The sequence below is a fragment of the Lampris incognitus genome, chromosome 9 (genome assembly GCF_029633865.1).
Source record: "Lampris incognitus isolate fLamInc1 chromosome 9, fLamInc1.hap2, whole genome shotgun sequence".
Classification (NCBI taxonomy): domain Eukaryota; kingdom Metazoa; phylum Chordata; class Actinopteri; order Lampriformes; family Lampridae; genus Lampris; species Lampris incognitus.
Window position 1 is genome coordinate 14746963 of NC_079219.1, and position 15080 is coordinate 14762042.

The 15080-nt window shown below is 43.6% G+C and overlaps 1 protein-coding gene across 1 annotated transcript; it reads right to left on the bottom strand.

Moving 5' to 3' along the window:
* Positions 1 to 1038: 1038 nt before the first annotated feature.
* LOC130118227 (transmembrane protein 222-like) lies at positions 1039 to 9111 on the bottom strand. The gene is made up of 6 exons (XM_056286625.1): positions 8988 to 9111; positions 8589 to 8673; positions 8192 to 8223; positions 7981 to 8077; positions 7653 to 7783; positions 1039 to 3181 (listed from the first exon to the last, which is right to left on the bottom strand). Exons 1-6 carry the CDS (start codon positions 9104 to 9106, stop codon positions 3094 to 3096), a joined length of 552 nt encoding a protein of 183 aa, XP_056142600.1. The 5' UTR covers positions 9107 to 9111; the 3' UTR covers positions 1039 to 3093.
* Positions 9112 to 15080: the final 5969 nt, after the last annotated feature.

A 15080-nucleotide genomic window follows, 5' to 3' on the forward strand; every position in this document is an offset into this window, starting at 1 on the left:
CGGTGACCTGAAAGTACTTCTTAACAAGAAGAAGAAAGCCTTCGGGTCTTGGGATAGGGAAAAACAGAGGAGTGTACAGAACGACCTGAGGGAGTTCAAGGACTCCTACAGGGGGAAGTTGGAGGCCAGACTCAAGCAGAACAACGCGAGGGACGTGTGGCCTGGAATGAAGGGTTCAAGGTGAGAGACAGACAACCAGTTGGCAGACTGGTGAAGGCAAATGAGCTTTACCATTTGTTCAACATTACAAAGTTGAATCAGTTCATCGGGACACAACGTTGTCTCCCGATGAACTGATTCAACTTTCTGTGATTTTCTTACCTGGATCATTGAGCATGCATAAAAAAATAAAGATTTTTTCAACAGGTTCAAGTTCACAGCCCTCAGCTGTCTCCTCCATCACACCAACACACATCCAGACTTCCACACACTTCCACTAATGCTTTCGGCCTTTCGCCCTCAACCCCCCCCCCCCCCAAGTGAGCTCCTTGGACCCAAACCCCCAACTTTTGAAGTACCTTTCCTCCACTGAGACAACAAGCACCCTCCCCCGCCTGACTGTGACTACTGGTCAGGTGAGGAGACAGCTGGAGACTCCACCAAGGCAAGGCCACAGGCCCCGATGGTATCGACCAGCTGTCCTTACATCTCATGTGATGAAGGTGCTTGGAGAGGCTGGTCTTTGCCCACCTTTGACCCCAGGTGAAATCATCACTGGACCCTCTTCAGTTTGCCTACCAATCTCATCTGGGAATGGAGAATATCATCTACCTGCTGCAGCAAGCTCACTCACATCTGGATAGAACCAGTTGTACCTAAAGAATAAGGTTCTTTTGTTTTTCCAGTGCATTCAACAGCATCCAGCCACTGCTGCTGAGGGAGAAGCTGCAAGCAATGGGGGCAGACATGTCCCCCCCCCCCATCTCCTGGATTACAGACTACCCGATAGGCAGACCTCTGTTTGTCCAGCACTGTTCTGTCCGAAATGGTGGTGAGTAGTACAGGCGCTCCGAAGGAGACTGTGCTGTCTGTCTCCCTTCCTTTTATACACCACAGATTTTCAGTACCACTATGGGCTCATGGCACTTGCAGAAGTTCTCTGATAACTCTGCAGTGGTTGGGTGGGAGGAGGAAAAGTACAGAGCAGTGGCGGATGATTTTGTGGAGTGGGCTGGAAGAAACCATCCGTTTCTAAAAGTGGCCAAGACCAGGGAGATGGTGTTCGACTTCAGAAGGAAGAAGCTTGCTACACAACCACTGGGAAAGAATGTTGACGTGGTGGAGGACTAGAAGTTACATGGGCGACTACATCGACAACAGACTGAACTGGAAGACCAACACTGAGGCTGTATATAAGAAAGGAATGAGCAGATTTTTTCCTGAGGACGCCAAGATCCTTCAATGTGTGCAGCAAGATGTTGGAAATCTTCTACCAGTCTGTTGTGGCCAGTGCACTGTACTTTGCTGTAGTCTGCTAGAGAAGCAGCATTGGAACTGGTGACACCAACAGATTTAATAAGCCGATTAAGGAGGCTGGCTCCGTAATTGGCTGCAAATCTGACACCTTTGAAGTTGTGGTGGAGAGGAGGACACTGAAAAAAAAAACAACTGATCATTATGGACAATCCTTACCACCCTCTCTACCACCTACTGGACAGACAGCGGTGCTCTAACAGACTGGTTCAGGTTCACTGTCACAAGGATCGATACAGGAAATCTTCCCTGCCCAAAGCAATAACTCTCTACAACACCTCACCTCTGTCTAACAGAGAACGCTCAGAACTCAAGTTTTATGGCTTCTGTCTCAACCAAACTCCACCCTATTTTGCTCCTTCAGTAACTTTGCTCATGGTGAATCTGCACATCTTTATACTCCTACTTTACCTCATTGCATTTTAAAAACGTTAACTACTTTGCACACTTGTCTGATGTTTACAGTATGTTATCCTATGTTTATATTTTACAGTGTATTCTAATATATTTATATTGCGTATTCAAAAGACATATCCTGTATTGAGCCATTTAATTTTAGTTTATGTTGTTTACTTTTCCCATTGATATATACTTCTTTCTTCTAGTGTTGATATGATTATTTATTGTGTATTTACTGTTCCCATGCAATGGCTGGATAACCTGCTGCTGTAACAAGAATTTCCCAATTTGGGATCAATAACCCAAATTTCCCCTCGGGGATTAAAAGTATTTTTGATTCCGATTACATACATCTATCTATCTATCTTATAGCACAACTTCATAACTGTTAGCGTCACATTTAAAATCACATTGAAATTGTCTACAGACATCGGTATGGATTTTAAAGGGTTTAAGGTAAATTTTCAGGTACAATGAAATCAAGTGGTAGTGACATCAACACAAAGGAAATAAATAAAAAAACATAACAGCAATATTGACATTTTAACTTATCACTGTTTAAATATAGAATACATTATGCAAAAAAACAATATTGCACTTGAACAAAGGAGACTTCTGAAAGTAGGTTCATGCAACAGGTTAAATATAAAGTAATTTGAGCAGTTCTGCAGTATTCTAAGAAAATCAGTCAGCTAAAGAATCACATTCACCTGCTTTCTGAACTATGAAAGTACGATGATTTTATATTTTTATTTTAGTCTGTCATTTTCCTTCAGGCACTTCACACACAAGCAGGAAGGGGTTCCTATATTCATTCATTTCTCTCAAACTGCTTGTCAGCATTTTAGCAGCTAGTTGTGTTCATTACCTGGAATTCAAAATGCCAAGTTATTTTAGCTATTATAGGAAATGAAGGGTATGTGTACGTGTGCATAATAATCCCTACATGTGGAATGCCCAGTGAAAAAAAAATAACCCACTAAAAACTTCAAACGTAAAATCATTGTTATTACGAGTTTCCAAATGAGCCACAAGCAGCTGGACCTCGCCCACTTCAGGCAACTGGAGATGAAAATGAAGTCCTACATCTGGTATATTTCTGTATGACGACGCATCCCATCAAAACGTTTCAGTCAGTTCGAAATTCAATGACATATCTTGTGTATGAAAAAAAAAGTCTGTGTCATTACTTCTCTCTCCGGCCCCATGTCTCCTTAAGGATTACTGTAGGTTGAATGTGAGTATGAAGGTGGCAATGACACCAGAGAGCATGAAGAAAGGTAGCCAGGTCTTGAGGAACGCCGCACAACTGAGGGAAAGAGAGAAGGAGGATTACGGGTGTGAGCCACAACAATCATTAAAACCTGGAATTCTGGTGTAAGTGAGCATCAGAGAGGGTAAAAATAGATTCCGCTACATACTGAAAAAAGACTAGGACACAGGAAGTAATGTTGAGGCGTCGCATTGTGAAATCGCTCCTCTCTCTCCGTGGTAACCCGCCTTTCCCACCATCCCCACGGCTATGCCCTAGCCTGTGTCCTATTGCCCTTCCCACCTGCTCTCCCGCTGCACACACAGCAAAGGGAGCCCCAGAGGCAAGGTGACCTCCAGCGGTGACTTAGAGAGGAGTGTTTCTGTCAGTGATGAATTACATGACTAACCCCTGAACTTTGAAGACGCAGTGCCTTGGGAGAACAACGCAGAGCCAGCACAAACTGCGATGGCAAGTTTTTTTTCTATGTGGGTCAACAGAGAATAATGAGGGGTTTTCTCAGAACCATATGTCTCTTAATTCACAGTGCAAGTACCCTACAGCAGAGCACATGTATAGGAGCCTTTAACACATCCAAACTTGTGCCTCTGATCCAGGATTGTCTTTGGCACAAATATTGTTGGCAAACAATGTGCTACTAACAATACAATGTATAGCAGGATGTCTCTCTTGAGACGGCTCAGGTCCTTTGATGGATATAGCAAAATATTGCACATGTTTTGATCAGTTTCTAGAGGCTGGTGTAAGATCTTACACTTTTATGTGGGGGCGGGCTACATCTGTGTAAATGATGTCTACATAATGAACAAGGTCGACAGGGAGGCGAGTTCAGTTGCTAGACTTGACCTTGGCTTACTACAGACAGCGGTGGAGAAAAAGATGGTAGCCAAGTTGCTGGCCATCAAGGACAACGCCTCCCACATCCTTCATGACATGCTGATGAAGCGATGCAATTCTTTTAGCAAGACTCCAATAGCTAAGGCGTACCAGAGAGTGCTTTGGGAAGTTTTTATACTTACCACCAACAAGCTTCTAAACTTCCTCCTGTGCCAGGGCTTTGACAATTGTACTAATGCACCCGTCTACTACACTAGATATACTACTCTTTATTCTATGTACTAGGGATTGCACGAATGCATAATTTTACAACTCGAGTACTCTTTTCCTGTAAAACTCAAGTTCTCAAGTAGTCGGGGGGGGGGGTGCAGGAGGTGTCTTGCACCAATTAAAAAAGACTATGCAAAAATGATGGGGTTGGTCTCAGCATATAAAGCAAAGCAAAGATAGAAAGGTCAGTCGACAAAGTGGGTTTTTCACTAAGTGTTCTTATTGTGTTTAGATATTATTTTGTAAATTCAATGAAACCTGGTCAACATTAGTAAGCCTGACTTAAAAATGAGATTATTCATATTTGCTTGCATCCATTTTTTAACAACATTAATTTGTTTAGCTGCGTTAGTGTAGTAGCCTAGTTTATTACATGAAAGACTCGATGTTAGAGCCATCCTTGAGAAATCCATCAACAACTCACAGTTGTCGGACGTTTATTTCACCACAACCACCTTGGGAAAGAAAATCTGCAGTGAAATACAACAATAAAGCAAACACACATTCAGTAACCTACGATGTGAAGAAACTGAGCGTGCACGTGTTCTAGCATCCCGTGATTGGAGTACTTGATGTTAATATATAAACTCAAGAATTGATGCAACTGCTCGAGAAATCGAATGCTCGAGTACGCTGTGCAACCCCTACTACGTACTGCTCTATCTACCGAATATTGAAAATTAATTCAGTTGTGTTCCTTTGAATCATGACCATGATGCTTATTCTGTTGTTTTTCTCCTCTAAAACTATTCATATTTATTTCGCTGATAACACCTCTAATTTTTTTATTTTTGACAAGTGTTGACCATTTATGGCTATTAGATAGGATATTTTATAGTAGGTTAATTTCAGTGACACCGTTTAGTGTCTCTTCATTACTTTAGTACAGACAACACACTACTCTATGAATAACTTGTGCATTAGCCGTGTGTTATTAGACATTTTTTCAGTCCAAAAGAAGACTAAGAAAAGTCGCCCTATTTTGACTCTTGCTTTCCCCAAAGAGATTATAAAGGTTTATTATCCCTAAACATATTCCTCCTGCTGTAACTTGAACACAGGATCTAACAATGAAACTCAACTCAAGAAACTAACTGTAGCACATATTGTTACAACTTCATTTAGCAGATGCTTTTATCCAAAGTGACATATCTGAGCGTTAATACAACACAAGCAAGGATCAATGCATAGGGTGCATAGAAGCGATTTTTTTTGTATTTTATCAATACCATCAGGTGTGGAGGTGTTTGTGAGAGAAAAGAGCTGGTTCTTTAGCTTCATCTTACAGATAGAGAGGGAGTCAGCAGATCGAATGGAGTTTGGTAACTTGTTCCACCACCAGGGAACCACAGAATAGAAGAATCTGGCTCGTGACTGAGGACCCCGTTGTGGTGGAAGTGCCAAGGACCTTTCATTGACAGAGCACAGTGAGCGAGACTGAGTGCAAACCTGAATGCGAGAGCTCAGGTAGGCGGGAGCCATTTCAGTTGCTGTTTTGTAAGAGAGCATCAAGGTTTTGAATTTGATGCGGACAGCAACTGAGAGCCAATGGAGGAATATGAACAGCAGAGAGACATGTGCTGATTTGGGTTGGTTGAAGACCAGACACACCGCTGCGTACTGGATCATTTGCAGACGTTTGAAAGTGCACGCAGGGAGACCTGCCAGTAAGAGTTGCAGTAATCAATGCATGATATTACAAAAGCCTGTACCAGGAGTTGTGCTGTATGCTCAGACAGGTAGGGTCTAATATTCCTGATGTTATACAGGGCAAATCGGCATGACCGAGCAATTGAGGCCACGTGAACCTTAAAGGTTAGTTGGTCATCAATCATGACACCCAGGATTCAGACAGACTTTGTGGGCACAAGTTTGGTTGATCCAAGCTGAATATTGATCTGTTGTTGTAGGGATGGCCTGGCTGGGGTGACAATGAGCTCAGTCTTAGATAGGTTAAGCTGAAGGTGGCATTCTTTCATCTATATAGAGATATCAGCCAAGCATGACGATATCCATGCCAAGACTGTGAGGTCATCTGGCAGGAATGATAGGAAGAGCTGGGTATCGCCAGCATAGCAATGGTATGAGAAACCATGGCAGTGAATGATTGCACCAAGTGAGATAGTGTATATTGAGAAGAGAAAGGGACCGAGCACTAATCCTTGAGGCACCCCTGTGGATAAACCATGCAGTTTGGACACTTCTCCTCTCCAAGATACTCTAAAAGATCTCCCTGAGAGGTAGGACATGAACCAGCTGAGGGCAGATCCTGAGATACCAAGCTCAGTGAGCGTGGAGAGGAGGATTTGGTGGTTAACCATGTCAAAGGCAGCTGACAGATCTAGCAGCAATAAAAGATGAGGACTGACCAGCAGCTCTAGCCAAATGCATCGATTCTATTACCGACAGGAGTGCAGTCTCGGTAGTGACCCCGTTTAAAGCCAGACTGATTCGGATCGTACAGATTGTTCTCAGAAAGGAATTCAAAGACTTTGTTAAAGACCTTGCACTCAGGGACGTCCAGGTAGCATAGCAGTCTTTATTCCATTGCCTACCAACATGGGAATCACCGGTTCAAATCCCTGTGTTACCTCCAGCTTGGTCAGGCGTCCCTACAGACACAATTGGCCGTTTCTGCAGGTGGGAAGCCGGATGTGGGTAAGTGTCCTGGTCCCTGCACTAGTGCCTCCTCTGGTCGGTCGGGGTGCCTGTTTGGGGGGGAGGGGGAACTATGGGGGAATAGTGTGATCCCCCACATGCTATGTCCCCCTGGTGAAACCCCCCACTGTCAGGTGAAAAGAACGGCTGGCGACTCCACAGGTATCGGAGGAGGTATGTGGTAGTCTGCAGCCCTCCCCAGTTCAGCAGAGGGCGTGGAGCAGCGACCGGGACAGCTCGGAAAATAGGGTAATTGGCCAGATACAATTGGGGAGAAATCCCCCCCCAAAAAAAGACTGTGCGCTCAATATTCTTGATAGAAAGGATAGGAGTGAAACAGGTCTGTAGTTTTCAACCTGGGTTGAGTGTAGGTTTTTTGAGCAGCGGGGTGACCCAAGCTTGCTTAAATGCAGTGGGGAACACACCCATTGTAAGTGAGGAGTTGATGTGTGTGACTGTGGGGTCAAGTACGGGGGAAATAGTCTGTAGGAGGTTTGATGGTATCGGCTAAGAGACAGTGATAGTCACTGAGGTCAGTGAACGCTCTGGTTTTACACCATTTTCTCCGCCACTCTGAGCCTCGCCCTTTGATGACCTCAGTGAGCCATGGACTGGGGGGGGGGGTTATGAGCAGGTTTGGATGCTAGAGAGCAGAGATTGTTAAGAAAGGGTGCTAGTGAGGAACAGTGTGTCTATGATACATACTATACAAACAATGTGCACATGGACCAAAAATATTTACCTGACATGTTTTCCATGAATGAGAGAAAGCAGACAGAGGTTAACCATGTTCCAGGATGTACTGTTGTCGTAGCGCATTAGGTTGAGAGCCATGGCTACATGGGAGTGGCAATTATCACAGCACAGATTGTGCTAGAAAAAGAAAAACACATAAAACAAAGGAAGCAGCGATGCTGTACATATTTAAATAATTATACTTAATATTAAATTATCATATTTCTAAGGACATCAAAATACAGTTCTAAGAATTACCCCAAAAATAAAAGTACATTTATGGTTGTAAACACCATGTCAGAAGACAATCTTTTACATGAGATACGCCATCATACCGGCCGGCATTTGTATTCCTCAGAAGCATCATGGATGGCTTTATCCCATGTTGCAGGACCACTGCCACAGACCTTGTCCACATCGAGCTTCCAATACCTTTGCAAAAATAATTTTTCTCATTTAGATTTTTTTTAAAGCTTTGATTAAATTCATAGATCTGATGTTGAAATGCAACCAATATGCTGGATAGAAACAATTTTAAAAACTTACTTTGTTGGTCTACCGAAGCCCATGTTATCCTCCTGAGAAAAAAAAAAACAACCTGAAATTAGTTAACAAGAACGTTTTAATTTAGGATTTTACCTTTGCTTGAATGGATCTCACCGATTACTGTATCTACAGGTCAAATGGATATCACAAAAAGAGTTAGAGTGTAAAAAAATTAATAAAGTAAACAAATGATAGATTAAGTTTGTTTGAGTTGGCGTCCACTATCTTTCATTGGGAATACACCAGCTCTTGCCTTTACATTACAAATCAGACTGATGGCAAGTGGCCTTGGTACTTGGAAAGCTTTCTTGGTGGACCCACTTCAGCCAGTGGAATAAAGGGTGGTGTTCCTTTCCAATCTACTATGCACAATAGGTGCACATCATGCTTGACTCACCGAGACAAAGTATGATCCTGCAAAGTCTCGTATGACGCCGGAAGAGGTACAGATACCCATGTGACCGATAAAGGGGAGCAGCCACCTGCATGACGCATTCACAAAAAATAAGGGGGGGGGGCAGCGGTTAAGTGTCAGTCAACCTGTAGACTTCATTGTTAAGCCCAGTGAAAGACGGCGTCAACGCTATTATAGTCACACAAAAGTTTTCAGATTTGATATTTGCATTTTCTGCCACAGTCTGCTAGTCAACGTGTGATGTTAAAAATCTTAATTTATCTAGCAGAGTGCTGGTCTTCCGTCTAAGCAGCTAACGTCGTCGCATTCAATGACAAACAATAACAGCGACCCAATAGCAACAGCCAAAAAGGAAAGAAAAACCGGATAAAATACACTTACGATAAAATAGGAATAGGTGTCCAGACCACGCAATAAGGATAGCGGCTATTTATGCGGTCGATTTTCTCGAAACCCCCGTGGTAATTCATCATTACGTCGACGTCGTCCGCCTCCGCCATCACTGGATGAGTCTGTCCGAGTAAAGCGGTGGCAAAACGAAAGCGGAAACGCGCCTTCGTCACCACCGTCGATCTACAAACTATGTAAACCGGTGTATCCAGGAGTTCTTTCTCCAAGGAAACCGAAGCACTAATATATATACATAGTGCTTCTATATATATATATATGTGTGTGTGTGTGTGTGTGTGTGTGTGCAGCGCAAATATATGGGAACCTTTTCCGTGTTTTGTTATTTTCGGTATTATTATTGTAGCGAATTCGGGGGACAACGCAACCGCAGGAGCTGCCGCGGCTAGGAGGCGAACCCGTATCGCCCGCACCGCAGGAGCCGTCGTTAACCGCTCGACTAAAGGGTCATACCCGCGAGCCAGCGGCCAGCGTGTCTTCTTATCCGTGCACGTTACATTGTTTTATTTTCAGATTATCAACACGGTTTTACACACTAGTACCACTGCAATCACGAGAGGTGCTTGATCATACAGTCATAACTGTGCACAAAAATTGTTAGGCTGACAGGCCCAGTAATATGCGAGATTAGCTGCGGACAGACACACACGGACAGAAAAAAAAACTTTTTCCTGCCATTATCAGACTTTGGCCAAGTCGATTGAACGAGAAATGTGGGAGGAAAGGTTGTTACTATGCAGCACTCAAGCTGTAAATGACATTTAATGTAGCCCAGCATACTCCCCGTATCTATTACATTTCATGTTTACTCATTTGTAAGTTTAAATAATTATGTCATTAGTTTATATATCAAGGTCGACGGTCTTAAAATAAGAACGTCGACATAATGCCAAAACCAGTTAAATGAACTGTAAAGGGGTGGAAAAGACCACAGAGGAACTCTTAGGGACTTCAGAGAAAGCCCAGCATATCAGCATTTTAAATGCTATTGTAACGCCCATGGATAAGTAGACACGCTGGCCGCTGGCCTGACCCTTTAGTCGAGCGGTTAGCGATGTCTCCTGCGGTGCGAGCGATACGGGTTCGCTTCCCAGCCGCGGCAGCTCCTGTGGTTGCGCTGTCCCCCGAATTCGCTACATTGGTGTCAGAAGTGGGATGGTGAAGACCGTGAGGTCATCGGTAGCGCGTGCCCCCTGAGGCGTGAGGGAGCCGATATGCTGAAGGACGGGGTAGTGTAACGTGCACGGATAAGTAGACACGTTGGTCCTTAGCTAACAATTGTTATCCTTTAGTCGAGCGGTTAGCGATGTCTCCTGCGGTGCGGGCGATACAGGTTCGCTTCCCGGCCGCGGCAGTTCCTGTGGTTGCGTTGTCCCCCGGATTCGCTACACTATATTTAAGCCCTTTCATTTAATAATAATAATTCTGGTAACACGTTAGTATGGGGAACGTAGTCACCATTAATTAGGTGCTTATTAGCAACATATTGGCTCTTAATTGGTCATTATTACGTACTCATTAATGCCTTACTCTGCATGGCCTTATTATACAACCAGTAAGCCATTAACTATGAGTTTTCCCTCTATAACCTCAGAATTATTGCTTATTAGTAGTACCATCTCAATATGCTTTGCTTAGAATGGACTTTATAAGGTGGTAATACCACAAGAAGAGTTATTCTCCCTTACTAACACTTAATGAATATGGTCTGTTCTTACATAACAAAACTACAAGTGTTAAATTAAGTTTTTGTTACTTAGAATATGTTCCCCATATTAAAGTGACATCTTGATCATTACTAATTCACTAGCAATTACGTTTTTTATGTTCCCCATACTAAAGTGTTACCATAATTATCTCTTCTAATTTCAGCCCTAGTTTCTATCAAGTTTGCTTTCGTAATGAAAGGGTTACTGTCCTGAAACCATGAAAATCGAGTTATCCAATCAGATTTTGTTGTTGTCTCTTGGCAGAGAAAGGGTTAGCTCCCTCATTGGTTAGGACTGCTAGAAGTCCTTGTGCTTATACGTTTATTTAGAAAGTGACAGGTAAATCAGCCAATCATATTTTGCTGCTGTAGTGGGTGGGATAAAAAAAAAAATCGCCCTAGGACTTCTAGAAGTCCAGACAAGGGCTCACTTATATAAAAGAAAGATGTGCGGTTGCTGAGGAGTCATTACTTGTGACTGACCAACTCTTTCACATTGGTGATCCAAATCTACTGGTTCACTTAGAGCACTTTGAGTGGCTGTTGCAGCTAGAAAAGCGCTATAAAAAATGCAGCTTGATTAAACCAATCGAACCGCACATCACTAACGTTAGTCTGTGTATTAGACGAGTGCAATGAAGTTTACGAAGCATGGCTACAGGAGGAGATGAGAGCGATGTTGTAGCTAGCTTGTTAGCGTTACCCTTCTCAAGATGTGCTTTCAGGGAAAAGCAACAAGTGATTGGAAATGGAAGGCCAACTCCCGCTCTTGTCTCACCTATGCTTCACCTCATCGGTCTGGTGTTGACCATCCCCGTATCCACCTCTTCAGTTGAGCGGTCTTTCTCGGCCCTATCAATACAATGAGACAGGATGGACTGGGAGCTTTGGCACCAATGTCCATAGAAAAAGGCCTTCTGATGGAACTTAAATCCAAGGACAAACTGCATCATGCTGCCATTGCCCACTTCACAAAGAAGGACCGACAGATGGACTTTGTATTCAAATAGCCTAATAAGGTAAGCTGCCTCATTTTGTTTTACTCCAAATCAAAGCTGGCATCATTTTACATATTATGATGGCACTTCATAGCTGGTTAATACCACACTTTGCTCATGTAACATTAGGCCTACTATACTCAATATTATGGCGTAAGATTTGGCATATTTTGCATACGATTGTATTGCGACTTTGCTCATGGCATATTCTGCATGTAAAGGTTGATTTTATCGTTATTTCTATTCTTTGCTCATGAATTGTTTTGACTTGGTCTGGTCAGTTTGTAAAGAAGGGGTTTTATGATGCTGCATGCTACCACTGTCCATGGTGCTGTTGTAGGCCAGAAGCAGAGGCCATGTCATGTACATTTTCATTGTTTTTCCAAGTATGGAGAGAGACAAGGGCTATTTGATACCCAATGGATTTGATTTTGGTGGATCTTGAGGCACTGAGTTACTGGCGGTGTGTTTGTGTGTGTCGGTGAGCTGTGTGTGTCAGAGGTTTTCACATGTGGTGCTGCGATGGGTGCACTTTGTGTGTGTGCGTTAGAGCCGTGTGTCGGAGCGGTTCACATATTAAAAGATAACCCCAAAATTTGGCTGATTACAATATCATTGCGCCGGTAAATGCCCACTGCCAGACCCCACGGTTCACTACTGGATCCAGCCAAAGGATGCTGTGGGATTCAGGACATTTGCTGATTTCCTGAGTGCATGTCAGGAAGCTATGCCTCATATTAAAGGTCTGGACATTTTGAATGACTGAGGAGAATCAGAAATTGGTTCAAAAATTACCTGACTGGGCGGCATCAAGGTGAAACCGTCAAGCTACTCAAGTCATGAAAGAAAAGGAGAATTCCCAAAATTTGAAGATTTTGCCAACTTCATGACAATGGAAGCAGAGGTTGCATGTAATCCTATCACATCCTTTCCCGCTCGCCGCTCCTCAGACTCCACTACAGGTAAAAACTATCTCAGAGAGAAGAAGTCTACTTCTAATGTTCTCCACACACAATCAGAGACTGAGACTCAAGGCCACATAAAAACAAGTTTAAAGACACAATGCATGCTTTCTCACAACAGTAAGCATCGCCTGCACTGCTGTCCAGAGTTTGAAAGAAAATCTCTTGATGAACGATGAAGGTATGTTAAAGAAAAGAAACTATGCTTGCCTCAAGCCAGGTCACAGTGCAAAGGACTGCTGACACAGGCACACACGCAAGAAAAAAACATCCTGTCTCCAAGATGACAGCTACTCAAAAGTTGAACCAGTGGCAGTCCCAAACCTCAGGAACACAGAGGAAGCAGCAACCATACTGTCTCTTAGTACAAAGACTGAGAAGCCATCTTCCAACACCTCCATGATTGTGCCAGTATGGGTTTCTTCGGAGTCATCCAGGTATGGAAATGCTTGTTTATGCTCTTCTTGACACACAGAATGACAGTTTTTATTGACCAAGAAGTTAGCAACAGTCTGAAAATCAAGTTAACTCCTGTAAGGCTAAAGCTAATTACTACTACTACTTCCAGCTGCTCCGATTAGGGGTTGCCACAGCGGATCAGGTTTCCATCTCTTCCTGTTCTCTGCATCCTCCTCTGTCACACTAGCCACCCCCGTCCTCTCTCACCACATCCATAAACCTCCTCTTTGGCCTTCCTCTTTTCCTCTTCCCTGGCAGCATCCTCCTCTCAATATACCCAGCATCTCTCCTCCATGTGTGTCCAAGCCATCTCAATCTTGCCTTTCTTGCTTTGTCTTCAAACGTCCAACCCGAGCTGTCCTTCTAATATACTCATACCTAATCCTGTCCTTCATCACTCCCAATGAAAATCTTAGCATCTTCAACTCTGCCACCTCCAGCTCTGCCTCCTGTCTTTTCATCAGTGCCACTGTCTCCAAACCACATAACATAGTTGGTCTCTCAACCATTTTGTAAACCTTCCCTTTAACTCTTGCTGGTACTCTTCTGTCGCAAATCACTCCTGACACCCTTCTCTACCCACTCCACCCTGCCTGCACTCTCTTGTTCATCTCTCTTTTCTGCACTCCCTGTTACTTTGTACAGTTGACCACAAGTATTTAAACTCGTATGCTTTCGTCACCTTCACTCCTTACATCCTCACCATTCCACTGTCCTCCCTCTCATTCACGCTTATGTATTCCGTCTTGCTCCTACTGACTTTCATTCCTCTTCTCTCCAGTGCATATCTCCACCTCTCCAGGCTCTCCTCAACCTGCAACTTACTCTCACTACAGATCACAATGTCATCCGCAAACATCATAGTCCACGGAAACTCCTGCCTGATCTCGTCTGTCAACTTGTCCATCACCACTGCAAACAAGAAAGGGCTCAGAGCCGATCCTTGATGCAATCCCACCTCCACCTCTTACCCATCTGTCATTCCAACCGCACATCTCACCACTGTCACACTTCCCTCATACATATCCTGCACCACTCCTACATACTTTTCTGCAACTCCCGACTTCCTCATACAATACCACACCTCCTCTTTTGGCACCCTGTCATATGCTTTCTCTAAATGCACAGACACAATGTAACTCCTTCTGGCCTTCTTTACACTTTTCAATCAACATTCTTAAAGCAAACATCACATTTGTAGTGCTCTTTCGTGGCATGAAACCATACGGCTGCTTGCTAATCATCACCTCTTCTCTTAACCAAGTTTCTATTACTCTTTCCCATATCTTCATGCTGTGGCTGATAAACTTTATACCTCTGTAGTTGCTACAGCTCTGCACATCACCCTTATTCTTGAAAATCGGTACCAGTATAGTACTTCTCCACTCCTCAGACATCCTCTCACTTTCCAGGATTGTGTTAAACAATCTAGTTAAAAACTCCACTGCCATCTCTCCTAAACATCTCCATGCCGCCGCAGATATGTCGTCTGGACCAACTGCCTTTCCACTCTTCATCCTCTTCATAGCTGCCCTCACTTCCTCCTCGCTAATCCACCGCACTTCCCGATTCACTATCGCCACATCATCCAACCTTCTCTCTCTCTCATTTTCTTCATTCATCAGCTCCTCAAAATACTCCTTCCACCTTCTCAACACACTACTCACATTTCCATCTCTATCCTTGATCGCCCTTATCTGCTGCACATCCTTCCCAGCTTGGTCCCTCTGTCTAGCTAATCGGTACAAGTTCTTTTCTCCTTCCTTAGTGTCTAACCTGTCATACAACTCACCGTATGCCTTTTCCTTTGCCACCTTTCTCTTCACTTTATGCTGCATCTCCTTGTACTCCTGTCTACTTTCTTCATCTCTCTATCCCACTTATTTTCCAACCTCTTCCTCTGTATACTTTGCTGTACTTACTCATTCCACCACCAATT

Excerpts from the sequence above, each read along its gene's own strand:
- LOC130118227 (XM_056286625.1), bottom strand. The coding sequence starts at position 9,106 with ATGGCGGAGGCGGACGACGTCGACGTAATGATGAATTACCACGGGGGT. Across the intron at positions 7,784-7,980 it reads AGGAATACAAATGCCGGCCG|CACAATCTGTGCTGTGATAA; the intron begins GTATGATGGCGT and ends TTCTTTTTCTAG. Across the intron at positions 3,182-7,652 it reads ATTCATGGAAAACATGTCAG|TTGTGCGGCGTTCCTCAAGA; the intron begins GTAAATATTTTT and ends TCTTTCCCTCAG.